Source organism: Siniperca chuatsi, linkage group LG5 (assembly GCF_020085105.1).
Source record: "Siniperca chuatsi isolate FFG_IHB_CAS linkage group LG5, ASM2008510v1, whole genome shotgun sequence".
Classification (NCBI taxonomy): Eukaryota; Metazoa; Chordata; class Actinopteri; order Centrarchiformes; family Sinipercidae; genus Siniperca; species Siniperca chuatsi.
Genome location: NC_058046.1, coordinates 13233249 through 13252805, shown reverse-complemented (window position 1 = coordinate 13252805; position 19557 = coordinate 13233249). Strand labels below are relative to the sequence as shown.

Genomic DNA, 19557 nt, shown 5'->3' with positions numbered 1-19557 from the left:
TACTTATAGAAGCTGTTATCCCCCGTCAGTGCTGACATGCCCCCCTCGCTCAAACAATTTCTGTTTGAAGCCTCAACTCTGCTCTGACCGTTTTAGTCTGGGCCAACACCTAGAGTAAGACACAAAACAAGCCAATAAACACCAGAATAAATCTCTCCATAACTCTCCAGCAAAATTATTGCTTCTCCACATAGTCATATATATGAAACAGTACAGTATAAACATTTGAAGGGAAAGAAAACCTTGGAGGCCTGCTTCATTTGAATTTGCATTAACGCCTACAAATTACAAAAATCTGCTTTTTTCCCCTGCTAACTCTTATACTTTTAAAGTCTTCCCCATCTTCGTTTGCCTCAACCTTCTGTCATAAAGCTCTGATTTTAGTAAACCCATTGTCCTTCTGAAAAAAGAAAACAACAACCACAGGACAGGGCCTTTCCCAGCCATGGGATATGACCCCGTAACACTATAGGAACAGGTCATGGGCCCTGGAGACTTAACTCAAGCTCTAATGGGCTACAAACTTGTTGCCTTCTCCCACATACAATAGGAGTACAAACTGAATGACCAATTGACTTCCTATTTGCTTCTTCAGTTACACGTGGGGGGGCCCTGTATTGTGGGGGCCTCATTCTAAAGAGCCTGGCAGGCAGCGCCCATTAACAAACTGCACGCAATCCCCTGAATGCAACTGTCTGTGCCCCTATAGTGATGTCCCCCATTCCTATTGGGGAAATATAGTATTACTAAGTATATTTACTCAAGTACTGTACTTAAGTACAAAGGTACTTGTACTTTACTTGAGTATTTTACTTTTTACTCCACTGTATTTGTCTGACAGCTTTAGTTACTTTTCAGATTACAATTTTTCATACCCTTCCTGTCCAGTGTAAACCATGTATCTCCAAATGTGGTGATTTTGAATCAGAATGTTTCTGATAAACTGAAGGATTGCGTGTTTCGTTATGAGTTGAGAAAATTATCTTACTTCTTAAGCTAAATAAACTTTTCAAAACCCTCCTTGGATCAGCTGGAAAATGCATTGTCACAAAGCTGTGACAATGCTGATGAAAAGTTGACTTTTTAGAGATATGTGGTTCTCATAGGACAGTGACACTACAAACATATGATGATCTTATAGAATTTGATGCATTGCTTTAGATTAAATTACCCTACAGTATAGAGAGTGGTTAAAATTAGCTCAACCTTAAACAACTACAGCAGTAATATGCAACATACTTATTAATGCAGCAGTAAAATTAATCCAAAAACATCATATATAATAGTAAAACACTGACAGGGACCATTTTTCTATATAATGATTCATTTTACCTTTAAAATAAAATAATTTTTTTCTGATAATACTTGCATACTTTTACTTAAGTAAGGTTTTGTATGCAGGACTTTTACTTGTAGTGGAGCATATTCACAGTGTGGTATTGCTACTTTTACTTTAGGATCTGAATACTTCTTCCACCACTGCCCATCCCTCCTTGTGACAAAATTAAATATTTAAATTACTTAAAATATATGCTGATAAATAAGCACATACAGCTTAAACAATGCTTACAAGATAGGCCACTCAAGAAATGGTCCAAACAATCCCAGTTTACACTTTACTCCACTATTGTACACAACTTGCAATAGAGTACAGTTCAAATGTCCTCTTCTTCCACTATCTGTCCTGACCTCAGCTTCATGATCACCTATTAGAAAAAGAAATGGAAAAAGAAAACAGGATAGGTTAGTTAGTGTCAAAAATTATTTTTGTTTTATTCTACATATAACTACATTCATGTTTTGGCACTACTGGCCGTAACAAAATTATGGTGACACACACCTCTTTTAGCTGGGCGATCTCTTTGCTTTCCACATTTCTCTGAGCATGGTTGGTTATGGCCTTCACTCTTGTTGCATAACTGGAAGGTTCAGGGAGTTCATGGTTTATTTGGGAGTTTGTTAGCATTCAAGTAAATGAAAAGATTAATCTCTCTCTTTGTGTCTTACATGAGAGATGTGAGCGTCTCATCGAGGTTGCATTCTGAAGGAGAGATGTTAACAATCATGAGGGTTTTGGCATTTCCACCCAGGGAGTCCTGCATCACCTGAGGGAGATTAAAAGCACCGGTCACATTTGGCTGACCTACATTACAGTCCATGACCACACATAAGAAATCATAAGCAGCTTATTGTTCATTGCTTTACTTTTTATAATTTGTGTCTGAGGTCAACAAAGTTTGAATTCAAAGTATACTGCTTTTTATCATTACCTGTGTCAGCTTGCTATTCCTGTATGGCACATGGGGCAGTTCAGCAGACAGGGCTGAGATCACATCACCCAGGGCACTCAGAGACTTGTTAATGGAGTTAGCCTCCTGCGCAGGGGAGGAGAGGAGGGGAGAGGGGAACTTAAAGATGCCATGAGAAATATCTGATTCTTTCAGTCATCCTTACAATCACTTCATGGACCAATCACAACATAAAATTTGAGCAAACCTTTAGCTGGTCGTCCTTGGCGCCAGTCTTGGCTGCTCTCTCACTGCCTGCCAGGTCCACAAGGCTCAGCTTCCCGGCGCTCACATTCCCATTGGTCAGATTCCTGCTCTCCACCATAATGCCAACGATGAGATGGGAGCGGGAACTCTCCACATTCATCTCTTGGGACACATGTACCACAAAAAAGGCCCTGAGTGGATTTTCAGATTGCTTGTTTTGTCTGACCAAAAGTCAAAAATCCCAAATCATTCAATTTAGAAACATATAAAACAGATAAAAGCAGCAAATCCTCAAATCTGAGAATATTTGGCTTTTTTTTTCTTGATTAAATGACTGACCGACTAATTGTTTCTAGTCAAGTAGTTTATGATTAGAGGAGAAAAAATTGTATAATTATTAATAAAAACATTATTAAATAATGTGATCACAGTTCTGTTCTTTATTATTTTGTACCATCCTTCGTTCCATAGTACCTGAAAGAATCGAAGTGTGTGAGCTTTTAGGAAATTTGTCAGTATCCACTGTCAATACACTGTATTTGTAATTGGTATTAATAATTCTGTAGTTCTTAGTAGCTCCAGCTCCCTATTACTACAACATTAGGAGCATCCTGTAAGGACTCTGATGACCTGTGTGCATCTGTAAAACAATGTTGCTCCTCTTCCTACAGTATGCTGATTCAGAGTTTGGCTGCTCACCACCGGTGTCACTCACCGCCCAATCCAGTAATGATGTACCGAGCTGCCGCCCCCTCACACTGACTGTAACTAATACGATTAATCCAAACCATTTAGCAGGACCCTGTTTGAACTGGGCGGCATGGCATGGTATAGAGAACTCACTGGTGGCAGAGATGTGTCGGTTGGCGCAGGCCTGCTGGAACAGAGCATAGAGCTCCTGGGCACTGGAAGCCTCCTTTGTCTCTGCTCCTTGGGCGAACACAACCCCCTTTCTGTTCCTCTTGATCTCGACCCTCCTGGCCTGGCCATGGGACTGGGGCTGTGGATGGGCCTCACCAGCCAGGCTCACAAAGAGGTCCTGCAGCCTGTCATTGTACAGCTCCAGCATATAGGCTGAAACCTGACGTAAAAGGATGAAGAAGCAAAGGAAGGAGGAGGAGGACAGGGACAGAGAGGGAGGAAGTCGAGGAAGACAAGAGAAGAGACATTATGTGAGGTTTTCATTATTTGAGTAAAGAAGATATTTGCCTTCTCCCAAATAAGATCTAATTACACTGGTGATATACTATCTGTTACCTTGAAGTCGAATTTGGTGCTGTTCTCCCGTATCATGTCAAATATGGCATTAAAAGATCTCGGCATGATCCCAGGGTTCTTCTGTTCCTTGTCCCCCACCATGGTGAAGGTCTTCCCTGAGCCTGTCTGGCCATATGCAAAGATACAGACGTTGTAACCATCGATAGCCGACTGGATCATCCTGTGGAGGAAATATATCTTCAGCTGCAGAGCTGACAGCATTTTAACATCTGTACTTTGTTTACAGACCTATGTCACAGAAGTAACTGTACTTATACAATTTGTACTATAAACTACTAAAATCAGAAACTATTTTGTAAATTTATGGTGGATCAAAAGATACACATTTGTGTTATTTATTATGTATGGTACATTTGTGAATATACTGTATTGGTCCCTGATTAGGAAGCACACCTGTTGGTGTCATGAAACAGGTCTTCCTGAGTGGCTTCAGTACTGAACACCTTGTCAAACTGAAACTCCCTCGCCCCACGAGAGGTTTCCACAGTGACAGAGTAATCATCTATTTTCTCCACAACGATGGCTCCACCCTGCGCAACCTCTGTTCGGCTCACTGGTCGAATCCGACAAAACACTCTGATTTTACCTACGAAAAAAAATAAGACATTAAACCTCACTATTTGGTGTTCAGTTTCATACAAAAACATTTAATGCTGGCTAATGTGTACCTTTCATGTCTTCCACCATATTGTAGTACTTCTTCCTCATTGTCCTTTCTGAAGTGTAGTTCTCAATTGTTTTCTTTTTCTCTTCTTTAACTTGCTTTAGCTTGAGAGAAGAGCATGATAACACACACAGCTATGACACTGAAGAATAGATGTAAAACATGTTTTTGTAGCTACTTGGACTAGATAGCTTACTAAAAGGCCTTAATAATCCAAAACATTTCACTTCATGCATCTGGGAACTTAAAGACCTACAGAAAAGTCAATGGATTTGCTACAATGTATTCAAGGTATCGATTCACAGACAATAATGAATATGACAGCTGAATGCACCCAAACCATTATATAACAGTTGCAGGCATAATATGTATGATGCTTCATCAACCCATGTAATTTATGTCACACCCTAAGTCTACCCTCATAACAATACAGTTGGAAGTGGGATTCATCAAATTCACCACTGATGTTATATAGTGGCACTCTGGTGTTTCTTGTTTAAAATAGAGGGCAGCTGGGAGGTTATCATTTCTGTTTTACCCCTGAGGCCTGACCTAACCTGAGATTTTGACCAACCTGATCCTGCAGCAAGAGAAGTTGCTGACCAACACTCTTCACTCCCTCTGTGGTTCGGATTGTCCCTCGTCCCAAGATGTCCTTCAGTTCTGAGACTGCATCACAGTCTGAGCAAAACAGAAATTCCAACCACTGATATAAGTGATGCACCTTACACTCAGTGAGCCAAACGTAGCGCAGACACAGAAGCATACAGTTGTTGCAAGACTGATGTACATGAAGATGCAAGTATTACAGTTGCTGGTAAAAAGGACTGCTGAATGCTTGTGAATATAATCATTCATTTACCATTGGCAACATATATTCAAGGGATTTAAGGTATCTATTTACCATTTATTACAGGGCTTTCTCCGGTTTTGATGCAGTCCAAAGCCAATTGAGAGACCTCGTACCCCCTCACTGTTTCTTGTAGTACAGACAAACTTGACTCATATTCATCTAACCTGAAAAGAATCATTTGAATGAATGTTATATTTCGGAAAAGGAATGAAGACAATATGAAAACTGACTCAATTTAACCTTTACATTAAGACTGGCTGTGGCTATTCCAACCTATAAGAAGTCATTTATTGTTTATATCTGGAATCTTTTTCCATGATCTCTAACCCCTCTTGGTCAGTGGTCTTGTCCTCTCTGTCATTACTGTCTTTGGCCATCTGTAGATGGTCCAGTTTGTCTCTGGCTTCGACCAGAGCGACCCGGTTCTCCTTAATCAACTGGTCCAAAAGAGCTCTGGTCTCAGCCACTGTACTGCAGATAGCATGAGCCTAGAAAACAAAACAAAGCAGTCATATGGTATCAATACAACAAGTCATGAAAGCAGGGTGATGTTTAAGAAAACAGAATGTAGTATTTCCTGCCACCCGTAAAACAGAGAATGTCATATTTAAAATAATTTGATACACTGGCAGTTAGCAGTTGGTTTACTCATAGTTTAACAGTTGAACAACACCTTTTGTATGACGTTGGGAAGCAGAACACTGCAGGGAGGCTGAGGGACGGGAGGGACAGGGCTCCTCTCTGCCTCCAGCAGCTCAGTGATCTCTCTCTCCCTCTGGTACAGGCTCTCTTTCAGCTCCTCCAGACGGGCTTTAGCCCCCTCCAGTGGCTGATCTGACTCATTGCAGGCCTGCACATAGAATCACATTAAAGGTAGTCAGTACACCCAAATCACAAAAACTTATTTTGTCATGTAGCACCAGGTATTAGGCCACGTAGATAGTTTTGTTTTATCTGCTGATGTTTGAGATATCCACCTCTGAAACTTCTACTCCCATCCAAATATGTAATTCAAACATGTTTGATGTGGTAATATCAGATTGTTACTCTGTTCCCGTCTTTGTGATGTGACCTTTTCCACATATTGTCCTTCAGAAGGTGTCTCAGAAGGTTTTTGTTGGTTGCTTTGTTGATATGTTTATAATATTAGATCATGTACCTCAGATATGAGTAGCAGGCTGCCATGGTAACTAATTCCAACCCACCACAGACTGTTGGTGTGCTGAAAGCCCTTTGTTCGCTGAGCTTTCACCTTCCTCATTGGCTTCCTGCTGCTCCTGTGATGATACCATCAACATTTCTTGGACCTTCCCTACTTCCTGTCTGGCCATTTGCAGCTCCTGTATTGCTGTTCAGTGTCACAGGGAATTAATAAAGGTGTTATATGCAAAGGTCAGTGATTTTGCAGGCATACATATAAATTAATACATGCAGACTCACTGGAGGCCTGGTGGCTGTGCAGGGCATCCAGCCTGTTGGAGAACAGTTCCAGCATTTTGCTCTAAAAGAAACAAAAGTTGGTCAAATAATTATGTAATGACATAAAAAAAAGTTACCTGTTATACTCCTATATGGCCACATCGGTGTGCTCCAGTTCAGAGGAAGACATAGGAGTTTATGAAACCTGTCTAACCTTTTCTCTGTGCCACTGCAGGGCCTCCTCTTTACTCCTCCTTCTCTCAGCAGTCTGCTCCTCCAGTAGCTGCTTGTTCTGTGCAGTCAAGGCCTGCAGGAAACAGGACCAGGCAATGAGAGAAATACTTATATAAATACATAAAGCGGTTTCAGTGTTTCAGCTATATGGTCTATAACGTGTGCACCAACATGACTGATGAATGAATTCCAACGTTTGACATAGAGATCGGAGAGTTTGACTGTATTGTTGAGCTTTACCACCAGCGAGAGCAAAGTGTGCCACAAGAGAGCTACAGAAGATGATGAACATCACTGACCGCGACTCTGGTCTCCCAGTCAGCGTTCTTCTTCTCCACCTTCTCCTGGTAGAGGTCCAGGATTCTCCTCAGAGTGTTCAACTTGTTCTGGTAATGAGATCTGATCCTCTGCACAGTCCACTCCTGATCACACAATAAGATCTGCATTACCATTATGTGTTAGGGCTCTCTCTCTCTCTCTCTCTCTCTCTCTCTCTCTCTCTCTCTCTCACACACACATACACACGACTCCTCACCTGATTCTCTTGTGCTGTGATCTGAAAGTTCTCCTCCAGCTCCTGCACCATTTCCAGGTGCCTTCTTTTCATTGCCTCCATGTCCTCGGCTATCTGTTTTGGAGCATACACAACACACCAACACTTAGACCTCACATACACAAAACAGCATCCTGGTAGCTTATACTGATCGAATGCCTTCCAGGGTCACACCAGCAGCATCAGGGCAGCCATGTGAGGGTGAGGAAGAACACAACACAGTTTCTGACAGTGTCTTCATTGTTTGTCTGCAGGCGCTCTCACTGAACAACTGGACACAGCTCTAAGTCACATGCTTAAAAAATTCACAAGAAGTGACTTAGGAGTCATACATGTTATTCAATATTTATGTCTGGTTTTATAGGCTGATTCTGTTATAAATAGAAACGTATTGCTGTGGGAGATACAGTACTTGTTCTGCGCTGCTTTCCTATCAAGATGCTCGTTGTTTTACCTGAGTGATGCAGAGTTCAGCTGACTCGTAGGGGATATAGATCTTGACATCTTGGGACCTCTCAGCTTCTGACGCCTGATCTGCAACGCTACTATCTGACAGCTGAGATTCTGCGGAGCCTGCAGAAATAACATACTGTAAATCACAGTTCAGTTCAGAGCAGGCATGCGGTGAAAGTGATGGTCAGTAGTAACCTCAACCTCCACAGCTTCTGTATACCTTCAGTATCTTTCAACCTCATCATCATCCCTCTCCACCGGCGCCCCGCCCTACCCTCTACACACACACACACATACACACAAACACACACACACACACACACACACACACACACACACACACACACACACACCCACTGTACAGCACCTCGGTTGACCTCTTGTCCGGAGTGTTTTCTGCGATCTGCACCGATCCAGCGTCTGAAAGCAGCCCACCTCTTCATCCACAGAGTTTTGTGATAAATGACAGCTTGAACAACGAAGAAAATGTTGGGGAACATTTGGAAACAGCTTAGGGAGTGGCGTAACAGGTAAGGGAAAGAAAAGAAGAGTAAGTGTAACAGAAAGTCTTGTAACACATATTCTCCTATTGCCTAATTATTTTGCATTATAGTGAATATGCTATGTAATTAAAATTACAGCACACCCCCATTAATAATAAACAGTTGCAACTGTCCAAACAAGGTGTGATACAGTACAGCTAGGACTCAGATCTACAGATCAAGGGCTACTAACTATCCCATGTACTCGTCGAAAACTTTCTGGTGACAGGGCCTTCTCAGTAGCTGCACCAAGAGTCTGGAATAGTCTCCCTGAAAATATAAGAACAGCACATTCTCTTGACTTGTTTAAATGGTTTCTTAAGGCACTTCTAGTCTCTTGCCAACCCCTGCAATGTTCCCTGACATGATTTGCATTCTTCAATGATATGCATAAATGCCTTTGTGTGAATATGTGTGTGTATGTGTGCACCATGTATTTATGCATGTATTTCAGTATCTATGTCTTGTGATAATCTTTTTTGCTCAATTATGTTTGCTGTAAAGCACTTTGGCGCAAACCTGGTTTGTTTTTAAAGTGCACTATAAATAAATTTGACCTTGACCTTGATAGTTCTGTAAATATTCAACTACATAATCATAATACTGTACAGATGAATGCTCCAGCACTGTGTGCGCACGTGTGTGTGTGTGTGTAATTGTGCTCAAACTCTGATTAAGTTCTGATTTTATGTCCTCTTGCCAGTTTAAAAAAAAACCCCCATCTGTGAGGTATATTTGTTTATAATGGTTTTATCATTTTATTGCACTTACATGGATGAAGTCTTAAAATAAAATAAAACACATAAATCTCAGTGAAACCATTTACATTTTATTAATTATATTTAAAACATGTTTTACATCTTTATGATGAATGACTAGGATGCAGTTTACTTCTATTTACATTTCTGAATATTACACTCAAAACGTAGATCATAATTGTATTAATGTTCTAGTTAGCTAAGTAATTAGTCCCTGTTTATTTTCATTTTCAAGTTAATCCATCAGTGTGGTCAGGCTTATTTAAAATATTGACACATTCCCATCCCCTCCCCCCCTGAAGATTTCATCACTCTGTCTCTTACATTCCCATCCCCTCCCCTCTTTGTTTCCTCATACAGGAATGTGGGCGTGCCGCCATGCTGTTACTTTCTTCCCAGAAACACCTTTCAGCAGAGATTTCAGAAGTACAGAGGAAGGTTGGTATGATTAAAAAACACTCGGGTTATCTGCTGTCTGCAGGCAGAGGGTGAACCTGAAGGCAAAAGATCCTAAACAAAGCAGACTTTAAACTAAAATCATTGTAAGAGTGTTTGGTTTGCAATTGGTTAGCAAGTTAAAGTGCAGTATCACATGCAAGGTTATAATTATTTTATTATTTATCTTGTGAAAGGAATTGTGAAAACTACAGTTTACACCTCAGTGATTGCATGCGTGCGTCTGTGTGTGGGTCTACTGATCTGACCTGCTGTGCTGTCCTCGTACTGGTCAAACTGTGTGTTGTGGATTATTGGACATGGCCTCTCATCTGTCAGCTCTGGTACACTGCCCGGTAAATCTTCCAGCACCTGCGCAGCCAGTGGGACCCGTCCAGTCCGCAAGGACACCACAGGGTCCTCAGGGCAGGTAGATCTGTTAGTTGTCTCCCAGGCGCCTGAGAAAAATTTGGTGGTGGTACATAATGTGAAAAGAAAATTCAGATTCAATTCAAATTCAGCACAGACACACAAAGACATGAAGGACAGGGTAAGATTTTCACTCCTGGATTCCAAACAAAAAGACTATTGATGCATGGAGTACAGTTAAGACGAAATGCTAAATAAGAAGCTGCAGCAGGAGAACAAATAGCTTTCAGGTAATGAAAACATCTGGACAGAAGATGGTGGAGCTTACAGTGACATAATGCAGGCACGAGGCCAGTCTTTACATATCTTATAAGAACAGACCTCTGCATGCAGGCCATGTGAATACACATGGCCTACACACACTTATGTAAAACTGTATAACACACACAAACAAAACATTTTGTCATCTATTTCTGAAGCAGCTAGAGTGACACCAGCTGTGTTGCTACTGACAGTAAAGATAAGTGTGCATACGCCAGTCTATTAGCATGTGTGCTTGCAAGTCTGGTTGTAGTAGATCTCCAGATCTCCACCCAGACCCAGCCAGGAACAATGCGTTACGTTTTTTCTGATACACTGACTGCTACGCTGCTTCACAATGGAGGCAGCCAAGCAGCAGAAATATTCAAACCTCGTCTAACTACCTGCAACACACTTATCACTCAGAACAGGTTCTTCTATCTGATATCTGATATGGAAATGAACACAAGGATAGATGAATACAAATGCAGATAAATAGAAGCCATCGCAATTGTATGGGCGCTTATTAGCCGTTGTTGTGTTTTACACTCACGTTGCTTGCCTGCAGGGGCCACAGAATGATGTCTCCCTACTTTCTTTCCCAGGAAGGTCAGTGAATAAGATCCATTCTCAGCTCCAGAAGAGTTCACATACATTGTGTATATAACTGTGTGTTGGCTGTTACTACTGTTCTTGTGTTTGGTCTTCGTAGGTGAGCATATGCACCTGGATCAGTCCAAACTCTGCAGAGAAAAAGAGGCTTAAAATCATTTTAAAGCCACAAAGATCGTAGAAAGATGAAAAGTTTAAATTTTTGTGCAACTGACAATCCCAAAATATTTGAATCTTCATTATGAACTCTTATTCAACCCTCAAACTATTAGCAGATGTCAAAAAGCTCACACAGCAGATTCACTCAGGGAGTGTAATCCTTTTGTCAGCCTCTCGGAGCTGCTATAAACTACAAGCTTCTCAACAGGAAAAACTTGTTTGTGTCTATTTTTTTTCCAATATCCCTGATTTCACAGTGCCATATAAGAACAAATCTTACATCTCACTCGGCAGGAATTGGCCGAAGAGATTTGAATTTACTGAAAACTGAAATTTGTGAATAGCAAAATGAGCTACACTGCCATGAAACTGGTGTATACGATCCAAATATACATATGGATTAATCAGAAAACACATTCACTTTCAAGAGAGTAGAAAACATGATAAAGCTGACAAAAATAATTAAAAAGGCTTGATGATAAAAAGCACTACCTGGTCTGGGAGGAGATCAGATCCCTTCAGTGTGATTCAGTGCAGTTTGTGTGCTGCTATGCTGACCAGGACCAGGACCAGGATCTCTAAGGGGAACTAAACTCTCAACAGTCTTTAAATATTAAACCTGCAGAGATGGAGTTTCACCAGGTACTGGCTTAAACCCCACAGAGCCTGCAGGTAAAAAGATGCCCCTAACTGTCCTCAGGTTTCCCGTAGAGAGATTGTAACTGGATACTCTCTCACACTCACAGACACACAGTTCATACACACACTGACTTCACTCGGTCCCCCTTGTTTCTGTTTTTCTGGAGACCCTACACTTTCCTCAGTTGTTAGGGTCAAGGGAATAGGGTGGGGAATAAATAAGTCACCTACATCCAGGTGAACTGCAGGAAATTGTCTTTATGCAGGTTTGTTGTGATGAAGAAAACATCAAATGTTCTGGTTTATAGAAATTATATATCTGCTACAGAACCTAAATAAGTTAGGAAGTCTGTGAGGCTTTCCTTTCGTTTTTTTAGACCAAGAGACCCATTTGGAACATTTGGATCACAGCTTGAGCATCTGTTTAACACACCTTACTTAGAGATAAATCCACCCATGATGCCACTTTAATGAAAATACAGCTTTGCCCCCTCCTTCCTTTTTCACAATCCAAACCCTGCCCTGACCATATTCCACTGTGGATGTACACTGTGTTTGTTTTGGTGTATGTCAAATGAAAGATTAGAGATTTCAGTCCAATTCGGCAAATAAGAATCAATCTACCCATCACAAATTCACTGGTCATAACAGGAAAAGCTCTGGGCAAAAGGGCTTGTGAAGTTTGATTGTTTGGACTATAATGCGATGAAAACATATGTCTGGGCTCGAATGATGAAGTCAGCAGTCAAATGTGTCATTATCCTGGCTGTTAATCTCAGCAGTGCAGACAACAGGCCCTGGCTGTGCTGTCAACATGCCACACCTTAAAGAAATGATAAATGTTAAGGTGGTTTTTGCTCACTCGTTCCTACAGGTATTGTATTGCCGATGAACAAAGGGACATAGATCAGAGGTTCCACAGATCGATACACAGTGGACCATTGATTCATTTGTTGTTTAAAGTAACCTCCTCATAACATTTCGGCAAGAGGAGAGATAACAGCAGGAATGTCTAAATGTACTAAAAGTGTTCGGTTCGCAAAATGATCAACATTCACTTGCAGGAAGTCTGTATTCTTCACGATCTCAACTTTTAAATATAAAATTCAAATGTCTAAAATTAGAAGAAACAACAAAATCACAGTTTATCTCTAGAATATGAAGCTTGGACAAACAACAGAATTGATAATAATAAAGATAGCAAATGAAACATGAGGCTACAATAAATAGAAATTCCTCTGCAGGAATATATTAGGAATATTGCATTAAAACCCCATCATACGTACAAAAATAAAGTGAGTCATTATAAACACACTAGCCTACTCCAGTTGCACTCTAAGTATTAGTGATTTTGAGATCCCAATTTTTATGAAAGCTTACAACGTGAAACTTGATCAGCACATGTTTTAAAGTAAGGAGCATGACTGTTTGAAATCTGCTGGAGAAACAGTTCCTAGTTTTTACGCACGGCGTTCCGTTGTAGCTTCGTTGCGCTCTGCTGAGGCAGGCAGCGGTTCAGTCCATTGGCAGCTGTGGAGTATGGGCTGGACCTGTTACTAGGTGGGGTTTACCATGAGTATAAATATACTCTCTCCAACGCTACAACGCCCCTGGAACCTCAGTGAGACAAACTTCTTCCTTCTAAGGCTACACGGTAAGTCATTTTCCTTCGATAAAAACCTCAGATCTGTTCTCCAGCTTCTGGTTTGAGAGTTTGGTGAAGTTTGGTACGAAATGCGATGGCTTTAAGTTCCCTCTCCCTGAAGGTATTGATGCAATATATGAGGGTGTGGTTGGGAAAACAACTGCAACAAATTTTGGATTTACACATTTGACGCAAGTTAAGTGATGTGCTGGTTTAATTACGCAGGAGAGCTGTCACTCAGTATCAATATTAAAGCACATGAGAGGAGACTGGGTCTATAATCTAGCCTACAATATACTGTATATCCAGAGTTGAGCGTGGGTGTGGCCAGGCAGTCTCCACATGCATGCCATTATGGAAAACCAACCAACATAAACCTACAGTAAATATGTGTGGAGTGGATGAAGCAAAAACAAACACATGTTCTTTCTTTCTTTCTTTCTTTCTTTCTTTCTTTCTTTCTTTCTTTCTTTCTTTCTTTCTTTCTTTCTTTCTTTCTTTCTTTCTTCTGCTAACAAGTTTAATAGATAGGAACTTTACCCAAGTGGAATCAATATAAGAGTGATAGAATCTTCTTTGAATGCTATCTACAGTGTGTTCAGTGGACTTTTATTTTATCTTAAAATCCTCCACTCTTTCTCACGACAGACTTGTAGATTACATGTATGACAACAGGGCTGAAATGATCGTTTCTCTTCTCTAATGCTGTCCTCTCCCCCTACAGACAGACTCCAGCAGTTCCACCATGTCTTTCATCCAAGCCTTCTTGCAGCAGACCGTTTATATGGGCATGCCCGATGACTCAGTACGTAACTCTGTGGTTCCAGTTGCTAAGGCCAACCACTCTGTTTTTTCCTTTTTTTCTCTTCCTGTGGTATGTTAGGGTGGAAAATTTTAACAGGCAGAGTTTAAAGCAAGGAAAAAAGAGAGAGAGAAGTGTAGAGGATAGTCAGGGGAAATAATGAATGAGTGGGGAGTTTAAAGGTAGAGGAAGGAATGAAAAAGGAGGCATAGCAGAAAGATAAGACGAGAAATGATATTAAAGTAAAAGGACTATAAAGATTATATGTGATGAGAAAGATGATCATACAAAGTCTTGTGAGTGTGTGACTCAGAAGCAGGAATTTGCACCCCTCCCTTTATAAGTTCTGCAAACAGAACTAAATGCTACTTCTGCTTTCCATGGTTTCTTAAAGTGAACTAAGGGAAAGTTACATAAGGTTATCCTGCATGATTTCAGTCTGTGCTCTCTGACTCTCCTGTTATCGTTCAGTTCAGTCCAACAGGGGCAAAAGGCATTTTAAATGGCACCGTCATGTTCTTTGGAGGCATGGAGGAGTAGGGGCAGAGATTGTCATGGCAGGGGGCATAAAATCTGTCCCAATTATCTTCTTTTATGTCTTTTGTGTGTCTTAAGCTGGAGGATGGATGCAGGCGATGTGTAAGGGGAGAAAAAGCTGTGATTTTTTTAAAGAGCACTTTTGCAGCCCACCTCAAGCACACCACTAAGCAGAACTCAAGTATTTACCAAACACACAATTGACTGTGTTGTGTCTCTCAGGTCCTAAAGAAAGAGGGGACGGTGACTGCAGCACCCAATTTCAACCCCAGTGGAGATGCAGCAGTCTTGGACAAGGCCATCAAGGCGAAAGGTGAACTTAAAATGCACACAGGGAAGCTTTGGCGCATGTGTGAATATGTTTTGAGACTTGTTTGCAAGTTGTCTCTGTTAGAACAATGAATTGCTGGCCTTTACTGTAAGAACTTTAACACCCTCTGCTGGCCATCATGGCGCCATTACTACTTTCTGCCACTTTCGGTGGTAGAAAGTTGCCCTCTTCTCTTTGTATGGGCCCTCACACTGAAGTAGGAAATTACAAATACTATGAGAAATAAAATCTCCTCTGAATTAGATATTTGTCTCTGTCATACAGATGCAGAATAGTAGAAATGATGATTTTACTTGACAACACGTCCTTTGTGCAGGTGTGGATGAGAACACCATAATTGAAATTCTGGTGAAGAGGAGCAACGAGCAGAGACAGAAGGTCAAAGAGGCTTACCAGCAGGCCAGTGGCAAGGTAATTAGCCTAAAACAAAGATGTTTAATGCAATAAGGTTTGGATTTTGTTCCAAAGTACACACACAGTTACACAACACAATCACATGCTCTCAAACACTATATTTTGTCATTGGTTGCTCCTTCGTAGCCTCTGGAAACAGCACTGAAGAACGCTCTGAGCGGAGATCTGGAGGATGTGGTGTTAGCTCTGCTGAAAACACCGGCCCAGTACGATGCCCAGCAGCTCAAACTGGCTATGAAGGTACACGCACACACTTACACAATAACAGTCTCCCTTAAAAGGAACACAGATACAAATGTATAAATGACTCTAATGCTCAGAAACCAAGCACATTTGAATACATTTGAGGCCAGTGTTTTGGCCTCACAATCATCCTTTATTTTTGGTGCATAATGACATCTACCCACTTCCGTGCATAATGACATCTACCCACTTCCACATATTCATGTCTTACCAGGAGAGTAAAGGGTGTGTTTTGTTTGAATTGGGTCAGTGAAGATTAAGTGGTCTTTCTCTGCATCAATCTATCTATCCATGCATCCCCCTCCCAGGGTCTGGGCACAGACGAGGACACCCTGATAGAGATTCTGGCTTCCCGAAACAACAGGGAGCTCCTGGAAATAAAGAGAGCCTACAAGGAAGGTGCGTGCCCAACACATTTTAAGCAACGGTCTTTAGTTTCAGCAAGCTAGTATTTGGAAATAGAAGTGACTCAACATGTGACAGTGGAAAATAACAGCCTCTGGGATATGGGAGAAGGTTTAAACATTAAAAAAGCATTTTGAACATGATTTTATATCCTTGATGTTTATGTTGTGATTTCTTTGCCAAGACTACAAGAAGGAGCTGGAGGACGACATCAAGTCTGACACTGGGGGAGAGTTCAGGGCTGCCCTCCTTTCACTCTGCAAGGTAAGTGCGTGTCCACTCTCATGGCGTTTATTTCATGCTGTACTTGTTACAGGCTTTTGAAGACATGTTTAGTACTGACACAGCAAAATGTCACAGGACGTATTAAGTTCTTTAGTTTTCATGCACAAGCGAATGTAGAAAATTGCATGATTGGAATGTTAAGGCTGAAAAAAATACCAATACACTCAGTATATATTTTATGGTGCAAACAGTACAGTCAAGTACAAATGAGGACAGTTCTATAATAGAAATAGAGCAATGACATCATGTGCCCTATTGGAGTCAATCACAAAGTAAAACAAAGATTCTAATTTAATGACTATTCATTTCATAGTAAACAATTCCATAATAATTCAGGCTTGCACAGCACTACATTTACAGTAGATCCTTAGAAATATTTTGGTTTGAAGAATAAGCTACATTGTAACGCAGCAAACTAAAGTACATGAAGTGTAATGGCTAGGCCCGCCCAACCCTTCCCTTCCCGTCTGTAACTTTGTAGGTGGTCACCTTCTACTGTCTCTTGTGTACAGACTAAATAATTATTCAATCAAATCATTTCTTACACTTTTAAAATATTGGTTGTGTTCAGCATTGTGAAGTTGATCTGTTTGTGTTTATCACAGGCCAGCAGGACTGAAGGAGTTTGTGAGCAGCTGGTTGACAGCGATGCCAGGGCTCTGTACGAGGCTGGGGAGGGGAGGAAAGGCAAAGACTGCTCCGTCTTCATTGACATCCTCACCACCAGGAGTGCCTCTCATCTCCGTAAAGGTTAGCTGGCTCGTCGTCCTGTTCAGTAAAATCTGTTTTTTACTGTTTGTTCCTGTCAGATCTGACACTACTTCCTCTCCTTTCAGTATTTGATAGGTACTCAAAGTACAGCAAAGTGGACGTGGCCAAAGCTATCGACCTGGAGATGAAGGGAGATATTGAAAGTTGTCTCACAGCAGTAGGTAAAGACGCAAACCTCTACTCTAACTTTATTACCTAAGCATTCATCCAGGATTTATGCACAGACTTGATTTAACCTTAAGTCCTTTTTTTTTTTTTAAATAACCATAGTGAAGTGTGCTGGAAGCAGGCCTGCTTTCTTTGCTGAGAAGCTCTACTTGGCTATGAAGGTACAGTATGTATAGGCTACTACTCACAAAATATACAACCCCCCCCAAAAAAACATGCAGGATACTGTGCCTGCTGCCCAGGGTCTTCCCTGACTGACTTTTTTCTGCCCATCAGGGTAAAGGCACCCGCAAAAATATCCTGACCCGCATCATGGTGAGCCGCTCTGAAATAGACATGAAACGGATCAAGGATGAGTACAAGAAAAACTACAGCAAAACACTCGCCCAGGATATTCTGGTGAGCAAACATCTGAGCACTGATAATGACAATAAACCCATAGATGTCAGAATCGCTCAGGTTTTTTGTGGTATACATATGTCTTTTCTTTCCTTCAGGATGACACTAAAGGAGACTATGAGAAGATTCTGCTCGCTCTCTGTGGGGATGAAAACTAATAGCCAATCAGTGGGATCAAGGCTCATACAACTGAAGATCCAGCTGTGGAAAATAACCTATAATCTCATGACACATATTGTACCCTATGCTCTTGTGGAGAACTGACAAGACTGTGTTTCTTTTTGTATTTCATGACATTTAGAAGATATTAACAGTAATGAGCGAAGATTAACATGGAATCAGCACTGCTTCAACAGATATTTTAGTTATTATTTTGGCACAGATCTGACAGGAGTATGCCAGTGGACCTAAGCTCTGGGACAGACTTAGCTTTACACTCATTAGATTCTCATATCTGATGCTCGAAGAGAAGCTGAAGTCATTGCAGCTGCTAACAGAAGTATAGAGATTACCATGTTCCAATCATATTCAGTGGCAGCAGTAGACCTACCCTTGATGGAGCTTGGACATCATGCAAATAAAAGCTTTTTGTATGAAGGCCCATCTGAGTGGTCTTGGTTCTTTGCACATGCACATACAGTACACACCAGACAGACATGAACCAAAAAGCTATAAGATATGTTGCCAAATATTTAAGCACTAATAGTATTAGTACTTAACCATGATATACCAAAAACTGATTAAAAAAAAAACCCAACACTCCTCATGAAGCACAGGCAACTGCATGTTTTGGCTCAGAGTCCACTGCAAATCCATAATCTAGAAATAAAAATGTAACACAATAACACAGCATTCTCAATGTGCATACACTAACATTGAATGAATGAATCATGAATGACACAGAATGAGTGATAGACAGGTGGAATGCAACTACGTACATTTACTCTACTTAAGTACAAATTTGTTTGTACTTGAGTCTTTTCTTTTCATGCCACATTATACTTCTACTCCACTACATTATTGTACTTTTTACTCCACTGCAATTATTTGACAGCTTTAATTACTAGTTACTTTACAAATTCTGAGCTTATAATATTATGACGTTTTGTTGTAAAACTACCCAACAGTATATACAAGTACAGCTGAAACAATTAGTCGATTAATCAGTTAGTCGATTGACAGAAAATTAATTGGCACCTATTGTGATAATTGATGAGTCATTTTTCATGCAGAAAAATTTCATGGTTCCAGCTTCACAGATGTGAGGATTTTCTGCTTTTCCTTTTAATTATTTCATTTATTTCAATTTATTACTTTATAATTTGGAGGTTTAGACTATTGGTTGGACCTTGTGAAGGTGTCACAATTTTTACAAACCAAACAATCAATCGATTAAATAATAATAAACAATCAGCAGATTAATCCATAATGAAAATAATCATATATATATATATATATATAGTATAATAGAGATACAGAGATATGAGATATATAAAATAAATAGTAGGCTATAACAGACACACAGGCCACTTTTCTGCATTAAGTATTTTTACTTTTAATACTTTAAGTACATTTTGCTGATTATACTTACATTCTTTTCCATAAGTAACATTTTCAATGCAGGACTTTTACTTGTAAAAGAGTATTTTTACAGTGTGGTATCAGTAATTTTACTTAAGCAAAGGACATGCCACCGCTGGTGCAGCTATGGTATATTTTAGTGAGATTATGGGACCTTGTGTTGCCAGGTTGGGAAATAAAAGTATTTTTCCTGCATTGTAGTAGCAATTTATC

The 19557-nt window shown here is 40.5% G+C and overlaps 2 protein-coding genes across 5 annotated transcripts; one reads left to right on the top strand and one right to left on the bottom strand.

Annotated features, from left to right (window-relative positions):
- Positions 1 to 1602: 1602 nt before the first annotated feature.
- On the bottom strand, positions 1603 to 12108 carry LOC122876633 (kinesin-like protein KIN-14I). Of its 4 annotated transcripts, XM_044197206.1 has the most exons (23): positions 11617 to 12101; positions 10907 to 11096; positions 9954 to 10142; positions 8317 to 8418; positions 7951 to 8069; positions 7479 to 7571; positions 7243 to 7365; positions 6924 to 7016; positions 6731 to 6791; positions 6496 to 6638; positions 5964 to 6140; positions 5618 to 5778; positions 5342 to 5454; positions 5012 to 5118; positions 4442 to 4541; positions 4167 to 4359; positions 3753 to 3933; positions 3339 to 3576; positions 2497 to 2657; positions 2271 to 2375; positions 2008 to 2105; positions 1841 to 1919; positions 1603 to 1706 (listed from the first exon to the last, which is right to left on the bottom strand). In XM_044197206.1, the coding sequence occupies exons 2-23, from the start codon at positions 11007 to 11009 to the stop codon at positions 1656 to 1658; spliced, it is 2790 nt and encodes a 929-aa protein (XP_044053141.1). In that variant the 5' UTR covers positions 11010 to 11096; positions 11617 to 12101; the 3' UTR covers positions 1603 to 1655. The 4 variants fall into 4 exon arrangements, with proteins under 4 accessions (XP_044053141.1, XP_044053143.1, XP_044053144.1 ...); XM_044197208.1 differs by lacking the exons at positions 9954 to 10142; positions 10907 to 11096; positions 11617 to 12101 and having other exon boundaries at positions 8303 to 9554; XM_044197209.1 differs by lacking the exons at positions 9954 to 10142; positions 10907 to 11096; positions 11617 to 12101 and having other exon boundaries at positions 8327 to 9554.
- Positions 12109 to 13219: 1111 nt separating this feature from the next.
- Positions 13220 to 18364, top strand: anxa1a (annexin A1a). The gene is made up of 12 exons (XM_044197214.1): positions 13220 to 13417; positions 14133 to 14213; positions 14970 to 15060; positions 15395 to 15489; positions 15619 to 15732; positions 16044 to 16134; positions 16325 to 16404; positions 17031 to 17175; positions 17262 to 17357; positions 17467 to 17525; positions 17641 to 17763; positions 17862 to 18364. The coding sequence occupies exons 2-12, from the start codon at positions 14154 to 14156 to the stop codon at positions 17919 to 17921; spliced, it is 1014 nt and encodes a 337-aa protein (XP_044053149.1). The 5' UTR covers positions 13220 to 13417; positions 14133 to 14153; the 3' UTR covers positions 17922 to 18364.
- The last annotated feature ends 1193 nt before the right edge of the window (positions 18365 to 19557 follow it).